The 16,403-nt window shown below is 38.2% G+C and overlaps 1 protein-coding gene across 1 annotated transcript; it reads left to right on the top strand.

The window, feature by feature from the left end:
* Nucleotides 1-877: 877 nt before the first annotated feature.
* On the top strand, nucleotides 878-4,979 carry LOC148021918 (uncharacterized). The gene is made up of 2 exons (XM_087697449.1): nucleotides 878-2,722; nucleotides 2,870-4,979. The coding sequence occupies exons 1-2, from the start codon at nucleotides 1,280-1,282 to the stop codon at nucleotides 3,653-3,655; spliced, it is 2,229 nt and encodes a 742-aa protein (XP_087553575.1). The 5' UTR covers nucleotides 878-1,279; the 3' UTR covers nucleotides 3,656-4,979.
* The last annotated feature ends 11,424 nt before the right edge of the window (nucleotides 4,980-16,403 follow it).

Raw genomic sequence — 16,403 nt, 5'->3', positions numbered from 1 at the left:
GTATGCAACAGAAGCCTTTTGTGCTTAGTGTCACACGAGCATCAATTAAAGGGGCTACTCCCCAACTTGACATTTGCTCGGTGTTCATGCTTGGAGCTTGAGTTTTACTTTTTACGAGGCTATGCATGACTAGATGCATATCAAGTATGTAGGAAGTGATTTCTACACAAGCCACAAGTTTCTTCCATTTTTGAGAAGGCTTGAAATTTGAAAGATGCCTAAGGGTGTATCCAAGGTTTAAACTCAAATACCAATGTATGCATCCACATGCTCAAGCCTCAAACCACTTGAGCTAAAATCTCATTTGCAAGTACAATCAATGGTAATGACTATTATACTTAAGAGTCTCCTTTAACGAACCTATTCACACCATGCTTGCAAGGGGTGCTAATTTGGTTCAGCACCAAGAAATCTTTTAATGCCACATGTTTTTGGTTTCCTATGTCTAAAAAACCTTTCAATTTCAAACTTTTCAAAGTGCGAAGGGATGATAAGACATTGCCACTAGTGAGTGGCAACCATGTGTTGAAAAGTGCCACTTTGGACCATTTTTAATGCATTGGTTTGATGAGCACCCTCTAGACCATGCCTTAACCCATGGCCCCTTGTGGTTGTGCACTTGAAACTAACTGTTGTGAACCCAAAGGCCATGGGAAACCTAACAACTCGGTTGTTGGTTCCCAACCTGGTTGCCAACCACACCCTGGTGGGAACATGTTCCAAGAAGCATGCACAAACTAAGTTGGTTCTGGACGCATGTGAAAGCAACCTTGGGAATCTCCCTACCATCTTTTCAATTGAATTATGGTAAATATGAATTTAAATGTTATGGGATACTGAAAAATAGTTTATAATAATAATGCTATACATGTGTGAGCTATGGTCAAGACGCTGCAGCCTCTGCTCTACATTTGAAACTTGAAAGCATCGTTCAAGCTGCCTCTTTTCATGGTCTCTGTCCTCAGACTCTCTCTCTCTCTTTCCCTTCTGTGTCTGTCTCTCTCATGGGGCTCGATTGGTATTCACTACGCTCACTCTCAATTCACCATTTTCATCTGCAGCTAGCGCATTTTGCACAATCATCCTCATCACAATGTATATCGATGGAAGATCGATCCATGGCTTCTCGCAAAGACTTCCTCCTTGATCAGTATGACAGAAACTATCCCAGTGTTCTAAGAAAGGACTAAACTCTTGTTTCAACAGAGAACCATTCCCGTTCAGAGAGAGAGAGAGAGAGAGAGAGAGAGAGAGAGAGGCAGATTTGTTTCCGACGTCCATGGGTTGCTGCCTCAGCAAAGATGCTGGCCTTTCGTCTCCACCTCCCCCTCCTCCTTCGCAGGAGGAAACCATCTCTCCAAAGCATGCCTCTCCTCCGCAGAACAAATGGATCAACCAAGCCTCGAACTTAGAAACTGCGCAGGTAGACCCCCCTGCTGCTGCAGTTCCTTGTAAAGCGTTCATGGAAGCTTCTACAGTTGCTCCGTCAGAGGTTACCATGGAAGCTCCACAGACTGCACCTCCTGCTCCTCCTTCACGTCTGCCCTTGCAGAATGCTGTCGCTCCTGAGCAGGTGTGTCTATCTTCTGTAAATGGACTCCCGTTTGCAGAGAACCTTTTGACCAGTGACGGCGGTGATATGCCTTGTGCTGATCATAAACACATTAGGAAAACAGGCGACAGTCATCCTCGTTTCACAAGAGTCTCCCCTAGAAAGGCTGCTTCTCCGGCCAAGGTTGCGCAGAAAGCCCCTTCTATTGCGGCCCCACGAGCGAAGCGCTCTACCACAAAACCTGAAGACATCGTAGCAGATGAGATCATAGAAGAAAAAATAGCAGATGATGATCACGAGGCAGGAGATGAAGGAGGTGAAGGACGATCTGCACAGGAAGCCGATGGGGAAGAAGAAGAAGAGGAGCATGAACCAAGAGGAAGAGGAAGGGGTAAGTTTCCATCTTCCGCGAGGAAGGAATGGCTCTCGAGAGCGAGCGCAGGTACGTCGACGAGCAAGCTCAATGCCAGCCGAACCAATTCATTCTCGAGAGATCCTTCGCCTGTCGATCATGGCCGGGCAGCCAAGGCTGCTGCCAGGCCCGCTTCACCTCTCAAACGGTCACCTAGCATCAATCACGATCCGCCCCGCCTCACTCGAACGTCATCGGGCAAATCCTCGAGCCCTTGCAGGGGAGGTGTTGCTCCTTCGGCTTCGATCGCAGACGCCGAGCCGGCCATGAAACCTAGACCTTTGCTGCACAGGCATTCGTCCAGCAAGGAGACCTTCCCGGATCCACCATCGCACAAACGCACGTCTAGCCGAGAATCTGTTACTGATTTCCCCCTCTCTTCCGAAGCTAGGAAACCTTCTCCCCCCAAGAGAGCTCCCCATGTGGTGCCATCTTCGGATCCCAGCAGGCTCCTTAACAACAAGCGGCCGGCAGCAGCTAATTCTACTCCCAGCAAGGAGAACCGCAGAAATGTCAGTAATATTGATCCTCCTTCTGCATCCTCGTGCACACGAGGGAAGTCCCCCACGCAGCGCCAGGCCGGTGCCATCGCTCAGGAACATGACAGCAATCGGAATGTAAGAAGGAAAGAAAAGTCTCCTTTGAGAAGGACCACTAATTTCTCCCAGGGTTCAATGAGACTTACGGATCGAAATGCAGACCTTTCTATCAACTCAGACACCCTTTCTGTAATCCATGCCGAGCATGCTACCTCCATGGTATATACTACATTCTCTCGTCTTTCATGTTATGGAGCAGTTCTGTTTATCATTGAGCATAGCATGCTGTCGTGTTTCTGTGGTAATATTTGCACTTCTTCTACAAGATTCTGTACTTAACATTACTGCTTCTTTGTCTGAAATCAGGGGAAAGACACAGGAGGTCGGACAAGAAGAGCAGCCTCCCGTGTACCTCTAAGGGAGATCACAGACAATTCAACTAGAAACGAGAATTCAAAGCAGGGACTCAAGCAAGTTCCTGATGTCACATACACAGGAAGGGATGAGGTACCTTTCAAACATCAGTCATCTGTCAAGCCAAAGGATGAGGTACTCCGGCAGGAAGAAACTGTCAAAAGTTGTGCTGCTTCTATGGAGCAGGATCCCAAATCTATAGTGCAGGAATTTGTTAAGCACAATGACTACGCATTGGAGGCTAAGGCAGAAAGCTTGCTCCTGGAAGGCAAATCAGTTCTTGGAGCATTCAAAGCTCTTGAAGAGTATAGAATGAAATTAGCTAATCGCAATACAGAGGCTTGCAAAGACAGATCAGAGGAGGTTGGCTGGGAGGCCAAACATGTAGGTGACTATTCGAAGGAGAGCTTGAGCCAGCCATTGCAACTTCTACGAGGTTGGGAAGAAAAATCACAGCAGGCACCCGAGCTGCAAAGGTCTAGATCAACCAAGAAATCTTGTGAGCCTTTTTTTTTCCCTGATGTGCAGTCACTTCTCCTGTCCGAAAATGAGGGTATGCAGTTTGAAGGTGGCCTTACAATGCCAGCCTCTGTATCCAAGGCTTGTTCCATCCTTAGAGCAGTGGCAGATCTGAACATGGGAACATCAGTATTTCCAAAGAAAAGAGAACCTGAAGATGAGATAGAGCATCCCAACCTACTGAGTTTCCAGTTCGGCGATGGGGTGAACACTGGCTGAGCATTTACGCTATTTGTGGGGCTTATAAACAGTAAGTCATAGAATAGTTCTCTGGAGATACATTTATACCTTTCTATTCACGGATTGCACTGCCATCAGGAAAAGACCTGGAGTTGGGCTCAACGGCTGATTTTGGTGTCATCGTAGTGTATATTGATAATTTGCAGTGCAGTGCCAGCAGGAAGGATGCCGAGATTCTGCATTTGTGCAAAAATGTGAGCTGCTGGGAGTATTTTGCTGCTACTTTCTACAGGGTGGTGTGAAGGAATAGGAAGCAGCCTCTGTGCATCCAGTCATAGTGCAGCACCAGTGGTAGACTTCAAGCACATCAGTTGTGTTAGAGTGAAAGCTTAACCGGCCAAAATGTATGTTACATCAGAGTTGTGTACAACAGTCTGGATTTTAGTGTTAAAAGGGCAATATGTTTGTACAATGGTTTTGGATTCTAGAGTCTAATCTAAACATGGCGAAATTCATAAAGTAGACGTGAAACTGTTGCCTGAAGAGCCAATTTCTGTCCACAGTCAAAACAAGAAGTGAAGCTGTGACCTGAAGAAAAAACTCTTAAGAGAGTTTTACTTTGCCACTTTCTGTCCGTATCAGCATGGCAGTGCTGAAGCTCTTGTAAAGTTTCTTATTTTTTTTGGGGAACTATTTACATGTATTAAAATTATGAAAGGAAAAATTTAGTTACGTCTGGCTTTTGAAGGTGGGAACCCTACCCCATCAGCATAGTTCCCTAACACCTGGCCAAGAGAAGTGTTTTTTACAAAGAGTGATTATTATGCTATCACAGCCTGGGTGCTAAAGAAAAGAGTTCATTCCAAAAGAAGTAGCAGACCAACTCAGGCCATTTTGGACTTGATATCCCCAAGGATTACTGCAACATCAAGTCTGTGAAGAAGCTCCAAAGATCAGGGGGGCATGACCTTCGTTTCCTGCTTGTACTTTCAGTCCGTCTTGCTGCAAATTTGCAGTTGCTGCTACATAGATTTCTCCCAACAGCTCATAAAGTTCTCCCAGCAAACTTTTTTTCCATTTCAGTCTGGATCGAAGGGAGGGGAAGATCAGGCCTTGCGAAAAGGCTAAGATGTTAAGAGTTGGATTTATAGGTGATGTGATGAATAAGTAGGGTTATGATCAAAATCTGAGAGTTGCATTGTGGACAAAAGGCCCTTACCAATTCCAATTCTATGAGCATTTTCGTCAGTCCAAAGGGCTTAAAACATAATAATCCCGAAAAAGCAAGCCATATTGGGCTGCATGGTGTTGTTCTAAATGCTCTCAAACTGTTGGGACCAATGCTTGCTGGGCTGGCTCAAGAACTATCTTGTGTTGAGTTCAGTATTGAGTTGTTTTTGATGGGGGGGGGGGGGGGGGGATGTGTGAGACAGGAAGGGGCAGCAGAATATCCTATCGAAAGGGCAACATGTTAGAATTGGACTTACAGTTGATGAATTTCATTAAGAGGGGAAGCCCTAACGAAGGAGCAGAGAAAGCTAATAGTCGAGAAAATTTCTACTAACGCATTTGCAAATGCTTGTCCATAGAGCAGCCAGAAGAGAAGCAGTGAGCGTATTTGAAATTAACAAAAGCAATGTAACATTTAAAGAGGTAAGGAAGGAAGAAATCGCAACAAAAATCTAACACAAGTAAACATGTTTTGTGGTGATGAAAAGGAAAGGCTTGCATATCCACAATCAACAATTTCTCAGAACTTTTTACGCAAAAAAAATATTTTGGCTTTTTGGTAATTTGTTTTATAAGTAATGTTATAATATAATAATAATATTCTCTTCTCTATTCATGGTCTCTTTAAACATGGCCTTGTGTTATCTTTTACTTGTAATGTTTATTGCTCTATTGCTAGCATTGATCTAAATCTATAGAGTTACACTTTTTCATATTTTTCAAGAAAATTTGGATATGTTGAACGTAGTGATGTGTGTGGCAATTGAGGCTTGGATTAAAAAACTCATAGAGCTTATTGCTTTTCCATAGACATTGTTTTCTTTGCATTTCATTTACATAGGATATAATTCAAGATATCTTGATAGTCTTTGGTACAAAAAGAGGAAATGGCACATTGTGTTTTTGAGAATATTGATGAAACATGACAAACATTGGAAAGGTGAGATTCTTAATATGCTGCCTCAAGCTAGAGTCCTTGCTTAGACCCATCTTTTGTTTCTCGACTATACAACTTGTAAAGCCACATTGTATATCAAAAGCTAAAAATAGCAATTTAGTTAATTATAACAAGTCTTATGAAAATCAATATGTTATCTAACATAGCTTAAAACAAACTTTTTTATTTCATTCGAAACAAGCAACTACTCACTCTATGTCTAAATGTTGGATTTTCCAATATTCAAAGACTTGGGAGTTAAAATTTTCTATAATTTTCCTAAGTGAGATACATTTAAATTTCTTTGCATTGCTTGAAACTCTTTTTCCATGGTAATGGTTGCCTTGTGTTAGAGTGCATCATTTCAAATCCTACTTAATGTCTACGAAGCATAGTAAAATTCATTACTTTTCACATTTGGATCCAACAATAGATATTTAGCTTAATCTCTTAACCAATTCACTATCTTCAAGGTTTTGTGAGTTTAAACCATATAGTTTGTGGCAAGTAGCAACAATGGGTAACTAAGGCAGTAGCCAAGGCATAGACCTTGGCAACAAGGCTTCATTGGCTCAGTTAGCTACATAAAAACCTCAACCATTTACTTGAAAGAAAAACCTCGTGGGAGGTTTTTGAGAAGATGAAAAGCTTTTCAAGCATTTCCCATCTATGCCTTAGTATATAATGTCTCTAAAGTTTTGTGACATCACCTCTAGAATTTGTGAATTATTTCAATGTGGTGTTTTTTCTCTCTCAGTTTTGAGCATCACAAAATCCCTTTCCAATTAGGGAAATAAAAAAAGCTTAGAAGGCAACCAACCACCTCATTGTAAAGGTAGCATTCATTGGAGTGTTGAGGATATTTCTAAGGATTATTCGAGGGTTTCTTCTATTGATGGGCTTCATAACAAAAGGGCAATTTTCAATTATTCTTTACTTACAAGACACTAGAGAATACTTTATCATTGATTTCATGAATGATGCTTACATTGATGTTGCTCATGTGCACAAGATTTTTAATATGGTGAGTAGACTAAGATATATGTTTGACACAATATTGAAGCCTTTATGCTCTATTGATCATAAAGCCTTTGAAATTCTAGATATTCTCCAAAAAATTTTTAGAAAGGAGAAAGAAAGATCCCATTGTTAAGGATTTACTCACTTGTATCCAATAAGTGGTGTAGTTGATTGTCTCGGATGAAAGAAAGGGGTAATTGAAAGTGAGGATGTGATTTACAAGAGGAAGCTTGATCCAATGAACTACAAGAGGATGGCAACGTGTTTGGCTAGATGATTGTAAATGTTTTTGATGATTTAGAGAAAGAGGACTACCTTAGTATATGTCTTGAGGACAAGAGCATGTTGGAGAAGAAGGATATTTAGTTGTTAGATTTTGTGGTTTATTGTTGTTTGAGGTAAAGCCTTTCTCATCTCTTTGTTTCTATTGGCATATTGAAGGATCATTGAGTTTCTTTCTTTGTTTTGTATATAGGGCAAACAATACTTCTCTGGACAAGGATATCATTAAGAGTACTTTATTTTTGCTCCACTTCTCTATGGATATGTTTTCAAAATTTGGTTTGAATATTGTAAGGTTTTTTAAAAATTTTGATAGTATTAGAAACTTCCATATATTTTTCTCGTATGTTGAAAGGTATGTTCCTTATAGTACTATCTTTTGGTGATTTATTTTTATATTTGTTATTAACTAATGTTTTGCTTTAGAGAGGACATTGGAGCCTAATCTACATAGGCATTCTTGCTAGAGAGGTCATCCTTATGAATTCACTTTTTGACATTCATGACATGGCAAAAATGTATTGTGAATGATTTTATCTTATTTTCTACTTTTGTTGTAGATAGATTCTTTACTATTTGCTAACAAGTTTTCATTTGTGGTGCTATTATAATAGACTTACTACTACCCACTTGGACATCAAATTTGAAGATATTGTTGATTCTTAGAGACATTTCAAGTTTCTCCTTTAAGAGATCCCGTTGCAAAGTGATACACAAAGTTGTAGATGGAGAGTGATTTTGAATGTCTATAGGACAAAATATTCTAAGTTATTGAACATAGATGGGTTGAATGTAAGACTTCTTATCTTTTGCTTTTAGATTGAAAGTCTCTTGTAATTTCAACTAACCTATCATGTGTTCTCTTACAGTGTAAAGATTACCTTGAGTCATATGTATGGTGGATAAGAGAGAGGTATATTGAATTAGTTTTGGCCAGTGCAATTACACTAGTGGACTCTAACTCCCCTCATCCATATACTAAATTTGTTGTTTTTAAAGCAACAAAGATCTTATAGTGTGTTTGTTGAGAAAAACATTCATTTGGAGGCAAGTACATATCCTTTGCCATATAAACATGTTGTACCTTAGCAACCATCCTTGGACAGTGATTTGAAAACCAATGATACATTCATTTTAGTGATATTTGATATTCTCTCATTTTGTTTTTTTCACATTGTGAGAGCCCTTGTAAGATGGTAGCATAGTTACCCAATTGTTTATATTGAACGTTTTGGGCTCCCACTTTCCATTTGCACTTTTGTTATAGGTGGTGCAAGAGCTTATCGGATGAGAAAAACGCCTTATGGATGCCGTGTAAGAATGGAAATATAGACAAGGTGCGATGAAAGAAACTCAAAGAGAAAGATTGATGAACTCAAAGATATTGTCAACGCGATAAACAAAAATACAATGGGTACAAAAAATAATATTGAAAGACCTCCTAATTTCCAAAACATACATTATTCATTTTGTTTTCATGACATCTTTTGTCAGCTTCTATTAGCTATTAGGAACTTTGGGACTACCAAAGATATCAAATTTTGAAGATTTTAGTTAAAAAGAAGGAGAGAACCACAAAATGAACTCTACTATGTCCAAATTAGAGGAGACAATAATATTATATTCTTGCATACATGGCAAATTCTCTTGGCCCTTTCCTTAATCTAATGAATAATACAAGTGTTGTGTAGGTCTACGATCCCCACAACATGAGGGGAGACCCCCAAGATTTTTTTAAAAAAGTAACATGTAAATTTTATTAGAAAGTGAAAGTGACATTTATATCATTTGGGGCATATCAAGAACTTGTATTTAGACGGCCAAATTAGAGGTAGATTTGATACTATGGAAACCAAAAAGGTAGAATCCATATGTAGTGTCCAAAACCAAAATTTTGGATCCTATTTCTAGATGGATAAAAAGGGCTTGGCTAAGTAGACACTCAGGGAGTTGAATCAAAGTTGGTAAACTTAAGTGATTTGATAAGATGACATTCCACATTGCCTTTTGCCTCTCCATCTAGAGTCTACATTCTTCATGGACACATAATTTCTTGTGTTATGGACTTCTCTTCTTCTTGATTTTTCTTCATGGCCTTCTTAATTTTGCTTGATTTCCCTTGACTTGGCATGAGCCATTGAGAGATACTATTAGCTATGATAGTTAGGATGGAATCAACTTCATCCTTCTATTTGGAGTAGGGCCTCATCTGGATCTTCCTTGGATAGGTGCTCCTTAGACTTTTGGATGGAAAATCTAGTTTCTTCTTTGGAGATAGCACCTCTTCTCTTTAACACATGCACCCAAAAACCATATTTTAGTTTGAAAAGGAGATCAACGTTCTTATTGTTAAACGCCATCTCATTATGAACTAGCAAATCATCCAAAGGTAGGCATCCATTAAGCATGTCTAGAGGGAGCAGGGGAGGCCATTGTCCTCTCCTATAATTTTTTTTTTCCAAGATGGTGAGTAAGGGTAGAAGGGTAGGTTGATCCCATGTAGCCCTTGCAAATATGACTAATTGTGGAGGTAGTTAAGGAAAAGATGAGGGATGGTTTCAATTTCCTTGTTGCAACACCTACAAATTCCTATCCCAATACCAATACCAATCTTTCTTGCTTTCTCTTGGGCCCATATGCTTTGTGGAGGATGACTCAAATGAGAAAATATGTCTTAGGGGGAACAACTAAAGGAGGAGACTTTCTTTATGATTTGATTAGATAAGCTAATAGAGTATGCATCTTTCTCCTTGAAGGACAATGTTCCATGGCTTCTTATGGATTGATTGCCTTTTCCATTGCATTTGATGTCATATTTTTCTCCATGGTTATAGTTTTGGTCATCCCTCTTTGTTTTGTTGACTATCTTGGGAGGACTTGGCACCAAGACTAGTCACTTGAATTGAATGGCCTCGTAGCATGCTAGCTTTGATGAGTCCATTGGCAATGTTTTTGCCTTGAGATGGGTGGAAAATTTCAAGTTGGTGTGCACAAAAAATAAGCATGTTGGGGAGTCCTTGAATAGCTACATAAGTGTTGATATACAAGGGTTCTCCTTGAATGATTGAAAAGGATTTTCAAAGGTTACCATGAATGCAAACATTGTAAGAAGGTGGGGAGCCTCAAGGTACACTTCTTTGAGTTGCCAATTCTATTGGTGAAATTTGACTTGCAAATTTACATTCCCTATCATGATGATTGCTTGCTCAACCCCAAATGGGTAGGATGGGACTTACAAGGTGTGTGTAAGTTGGTGTTACTTCGATAAGGTAACAAAGATGCTATTGGAAGATGGGGGAGGAAGGCATTAAAGATAACATGAAAGGAGGGGAGAAGAGAGAATGATAAGGCAAAAAGGGACTAAAGGTAATGTAAAAGGAGAGGGGAGAATAGTAGTAGATGAGATGATGCAAGTAGCCTCAATGGCAATGCTAGATTGCAAAGCCACCATAGACATACCAGAAATAGGGTGGGAGGGTGCATGGTATGTAAATGCATGATAAAAATTGGCATTCTTGTCATCATTTGGTGCCTTTTGCTCACTCAACATCTAGTTTGTCCACCAAAATGGGTAATTAGATGTAGCTAGTTCCTTTTCTTAAGCTTCTTCTCTTGGGGCGCCTCCCCTCACGTTGTGCAAAATGAACTCTTTGATTCACTTTTTGGTTTTTATAGATTAGGTTGGAATTAGAGTTTCCACCAAAAGTTGGGTAACTATCCAATGTTTAATCTATAATCAAGTAGTATTTCAATTTGCACAAAAGTGAGCTTGGCTCTCACATGATGTTTATAAAAGATAATAACATTTAGACATTTGCAATACATTAATGTAATCATTTTCTATTGCATTTTAGGAAAGGGTACTACCTAAGGTAATATGTTGAAACCCAAAAATTACTCTATTTTAATATAAAATTTGGCATGTTAAATAGAAAAGAGAAGAGAGAGGTGAAGCAACCCAGAGTGTACACATAATGGAGGCTTGAGTACATAGAGGGGTAGGATTAAAATCTTCTTCTTTTTCTTTCTTCTTCTTCCACACAAAAGCCTTAGTCTACAATATGGTAAAAGACTAAAATTAAAGTACTAAACAAATAATCTTCTTATTGATATGTGGCCCCAAATCACCAAGTAGCTTGTGTAGTGAAACCACACCTTATATGTTGCAACTAGAGCACCCTTGAACTTTGCCTCAATACCAAAGATAATGTAGCTATAGGCTTTTTTTGTAACTCCAAGTAAGAGTATAAATCCCAAAGGAAAACTTAAAACCACATGTAGACCTCTTATTTGAAATACTACCATCCTAATTTGCATCAATGTAACCATGCAAGTCTAATGGTATACTTACAGCATAAAACAAGGTATAGTTAAACGTAGACCTAACATTGTGCAATGTGTGTTGCATTGTATCCAAATGTGGCTTTTGTGGAAGCTTTATAAATTTGACTCTCCAAAGCAATTATGTAGTTTAGTTTTAGCTTAGTGATTGCCAAATAAATAAGGCTATCCATATTCTTTTTGGACATAGTAAAATCCTCGATCACATCGCCCTCATGTGCACTAAGCTTAGCATTGACATCTACAAGTATCGAGATTGGCTTACAAGTAGCCGTATGATAATTTTCAACATATACAAAGAATATTGCTTTTATGACAACCATGTATCCTATGGATTCTTGATTATATCTATACCAAGAAAATAATGTAGCTCTCTCGAATCCTTCATTTCAAAATTATTCTTAAGAAGACTCTTCAATAATAGATCATTGTTTCACTATCACCTACAATAATAAAATCATCTATATATATAGTAATGACCATGATACCACATCATTTTCACATACATAAAGTGAGTGATTAGCTTGTGCTCTATGAAATTCAATGCTAACAAGGTATTTTATAATCTTGTCATGCCATGCCTTGCGTGCTTGCTTTAGCTCCAACAAGGCCTTATGAAGTTTGCATATATATAACTAGGACACCTTTCATCTATATAACCAGGTGGTTGCTCCACGTAAACTTGTTCTTAAAATTCCTCATACAGAAGGCATTTTAGTCATCCATTTGATGCATGATCCAATCCTTTGATGTATCCCAATGGCTATGACAGCCCCCACAGTAGCCAATTTAGCCATTGGGAAAAAATTCTCTTCATAATCAATTCCATGAGTTGGACTTATGCTTCACCTTATGAACCCATTTGTAACCATTAGCTTTTTTACATTTTGGTATATGTGCGAAATCCCACATGTCATTTGACTTAAGTGCAACCATTTCTTCATCCATAGTATTATTTCCATGCTCATATCCATTACATCCTCAACCCTAATGGGTTCTACATCAGCCTTAGCCACATTTGCATAGTGATGAGCTACATAGCTACCATATGTTAATTGTTGCATTGGCTTTCTTACTTTGGTTGACCTATGTGGACTTGGATCCCTACCAAGTGCCTTAGCATCCTCTTGTGCCCTTCTCATGCTAGGTGTCTTAATAGATGGAATCACAAACTCTTCATCCAAGCTCTACTACTAAATCCAAATCAACAGAAGAGAAACCTAATGGTACATCAATCATAACATGTGACCCTCCAACCTTCTCCTTGTCTTTCCTTAACATACGTGATGTGCTTGGTGGAGTAACCTATGACTAATCTATAATTTTGTCAGCAAACCAAGAGACTCATGTGGCAAACTAGGAGACTCTTGTGGCCCATTTGATGTCTGTGATAGTTGACCTATTTCTACACAACACTAGCCTCTTGTATACATAAGATCCAACTATATCCTAAACATTATATACCAACTTCTCATTCCATCAAAGACAACATCTCTACAAACTCTCAACTGACATTAACATGATTATGTCATATCCATCCCTTTTACTCAAGAAAATATCCCACAAAGATCTACTTTGGGATTCAATTTACTATGCAACTCATTAGGGATGTGCACATAAGCAGTACATCGTAATAATTTTGGATGGGATATATTTGGCTTTTTACTTGTATACTTCTCTTGAGGTTTTATACTATGTACAAAATTTGTGCATGTCCTGTTTATAATGTATACCATACTAACGATTATTTTAGTCTATTAGTAATGAGATAAGTCTCTTTTCGACATCAATGCTCAAGTCACCTTTACAATATGCTTATTTTTCCACTTGACAACTCCATTTTTCCATGGAATATACTTATATGTAAAATGCCTATAAACACTTTTTTTGTAAAAAATAAGAAAAATTAATGGAAAAATATTCTCCCCCTCCATTTGACCTTAGAATCAAATTAGAAAACTCATTGGAGAAGTATTCCCCTCTCTATATGACCTTAGGTATTTAATATGCAACCTTATCTTTGTCTCAACCAAAGCTTTAAAGCTTTTAAGGTGAGTGAGCACTTTAGTTATGGTTTTCGAGTATGATCATCAATCAAGGAGACTTAATGATTGCAACAACTCGTAGTTGCAAGATTTGTATATCCCCACACACCAAAATGTATAATCTCAAGTAGATTCTTACATATGTGATTTTCATGTGGAAATGTATGCCTTATCTACTTTCCAAATTGACATGTTGCACATTGTTTATGCATCCTATCAAGTTTGAACTTTGGTAATCTATCCACAATCTTTTTTGATTGCATATTTTTCAGACACTACACATTTATAGGACCAATCTACTTATGCCAAATTTCAAATCAGCCATAATACTTGAATCTTTCGCAAACATAGCGGCATCCACTCCAGGTAGATGGACATTAAGAGCAAAGCACACTTGCCTTTTATAATCACTTGTGCAACCATTTCCAAGGTCCTCTATATAACAATATTGAATATGAATCGATCCTAAAATCCTTGTTTCATTGTTTGACCAACAGAGATGAGGTGCTTAGTCATAGTTTATACATGTAGCATACCAGCCAAGTATTTTATTTTACCATCTTGTATACTCAAGGGAATATTTCCAATGTGAGTAATGGGGTGGGTTGTATCATCCCCTGTCTCCACATAGCTTGGAGATTTTGAAAATTCATGTGATTAGAGGTACTTGAGTCTTACGATCATTTTTAGATGAACCATCAATAGTCCTAGTATTCATAAAGTACTACATGACAAGTAGTTGTTCACTTCTATTATTATTGTTTTAGCTACTAGTTGATGCATAATACCTTGTTGCTTTTTTCAATTTCTAATTTTAGCATTCTTTTTGAAGTAGCTCTTAGAAATGTGGCCTTCCTCACCACAATGCTAATATTCCTTGTTATTACGAGAATTTTGTTGTCTATTAGAATCTAAAACTTGCCATCTTTGCAGCCTCCTTTAAGATTGTCCTCCTCTAGTTTCTTTGCATCATAACCTTGATCATGATCACCATCTTGACCTTGACTATGATCTCTATTTGGTGCATAAATCACATGTTGGATGCGTACATAGCGAGTGCCGAAAGGTCCCCAAGAATAAAACTCTACTAAAGCTCATAAAACAAGAATGAAGATTTGCACTACATGAAGAAAAGAGACAAATTGAGTACAATCTTCCCCCATGCCTTGTGTGAGTGCTTTACAAGGCATGTATTTATAAGTTTATTCATCTCAAGCTAAAAAATAGCCCAATTTACAATTAGCACGCTTTGGCTTTTGTGTTTGGTTTTGTCCAAATAAAGAATAAAGCGGTTGGGCGTCCCAAAAGTCAAGCTGTGCCCAAATACAATGTCTAATAATGAAATATTTAAACCGAGCGCCCATGCACATACAAAATAATAAATGTTTGTCAAGAACTTCAATAAATAAGTGACCTAAATAAATATTAGCACCATGCCTTTAATGATAAGACACACGCCCATAAAAATGATAGTTTTTTCTAGATAATTTGAATACATGCTATCGCCCAGTGCTTCCTAACGCTACCACCGCTTGCTCTACACATCAACTGAAGCATTCACAATTGTTAGAAAATAATAAAATTAAATCGACAAAAGTGAATACCTAGTAGTCTTCAGCTACAAAATAAATAAATAGGTTGGAACTCTGTCCTAACCTTAATTTAATACAAGTGCACTCGAAACTTATAAACATCCATTAATTTAAATATGTATTTTGTAGAATCACTCGTTATGGAATCACCTACGTGCACATTAAATTAACATGACACACAAAAAGGATAGTCGTCCCCGTCAACTTCTTGCACAAGGAATCCATCTTGTGTACGAGCCCCGACAAATAAATATAGTTTTACGGAATCCATCGCAAAACCTCACGAAATCCATCGTGAAATAAAAAACTCATGGAATCTACTGTGGTCTCACGCAATCCATCGTGGAATATGCCTCCTGCCATCATATGCCTGGGGTGGGATAGCAATTGTCCTCAATTGCTATTAGCTCAATGTGGAGTGAGCAGTGAGGGGTAAGCACTTAGGTCACGAGCGTGCATTCATTGGGCCTCTTCAACATGATGATTTTTAAACTTAACCAAATATCTAGAGTATCTACGACCAATTCTAGTGGTCATAAAGTCAGTGCTTGCCTAGAATAGTTTTAGGTTCAAGGATTTCAGTTTCTTCTTTTAACAAAGGAGGGTTTTCATAGACAGGGTGAACATGTAATTGGCCTCTAAAAGGTTGTAACAAACTAATATGAAAAGAATTGTGGATTTCTTAGTGTTGGGGTAGTTCTAATTTAAATGCATTGTCATTGACTTTGTGAATGATCTTGAAAGGTTCATAAAATATAGGGGCTAACTTTACAAGAGGGTGTTTCTCAACACTTTGTAATCTTCTCTTTTCAATGCATAACCAAACATAATCATCAACTTTGAAACTCATAGCTTTTCTTTTCTTGTTAGCTTGTTTAGTGTATGATTGTTGGGCTTTCGCAATCATGTATTTTACTTCAGCAAAAATAGTAGCATGCATATTGGCAATATCATCAGTAGCTTTAACTTTGTTTGACAATGATGTAATAGGTGTAGGTTATCTATGTCCATAAATGATTTCAAAAGGTGCCTTTTGTGTAGTTGTATGTGGTGTATTAGTATGCAAATTGAAGTAGATGTAAATGTGTATCCCATGTTTGTGGTTTTGAAATTGTGTATGCACACAACAGATCTAGAATTGTACTGTTAGTAGCTTCAGTTTGCCCATCTGTTTCAGGATGAAATACATATGAAAAATAAATCTTAGTACCTAAATCAGCAAACATAGTAGTCCAAAAATTATTACAGAATCTAGAATCACGATTTGAAATAATAACTTTTGGCAAACCATGGTTAGTGATAACAGTCTTAAAAAATAATTGTGCAGCTTGAGATACAGT

This window comes from Lygodium microphyllum, chromosome 17, assembly GCF_053477565.2.
Source record: "Lygodium microphyllum isolate KBCC chromosome 17, Lygodium_microphyllum_v1.1.10, whole genome shotgun sequence".
Lineage (NCBI taxonomy): Eukaryota > Viridiplantae > Streptophyta > Polypodiopsida > Schizaeales > Lygodiaceae > Lygodium > Lygodium microphyllum.
This window is presented reverse-complemented; position numbering and strand designations above follow the sequence as displayed.

Bases quoted from the DNA above. Each gene is read 5' to 3' on its own strand.
- LOC148021918 (XM_087697449.1), top strand. From the start codon at position 1,280: ATGGGTTGCTGCCTCAGCAAAGATGCTGGCCTTTCGTCTCCACCTCCC. The intron at 2,723-2,869 runs GTATATACTACA...GTCTGAAATCAG, and splicing joins CCGAGCATGCTACCTCCATG to GGGAAAGACACAGGAGGTCG.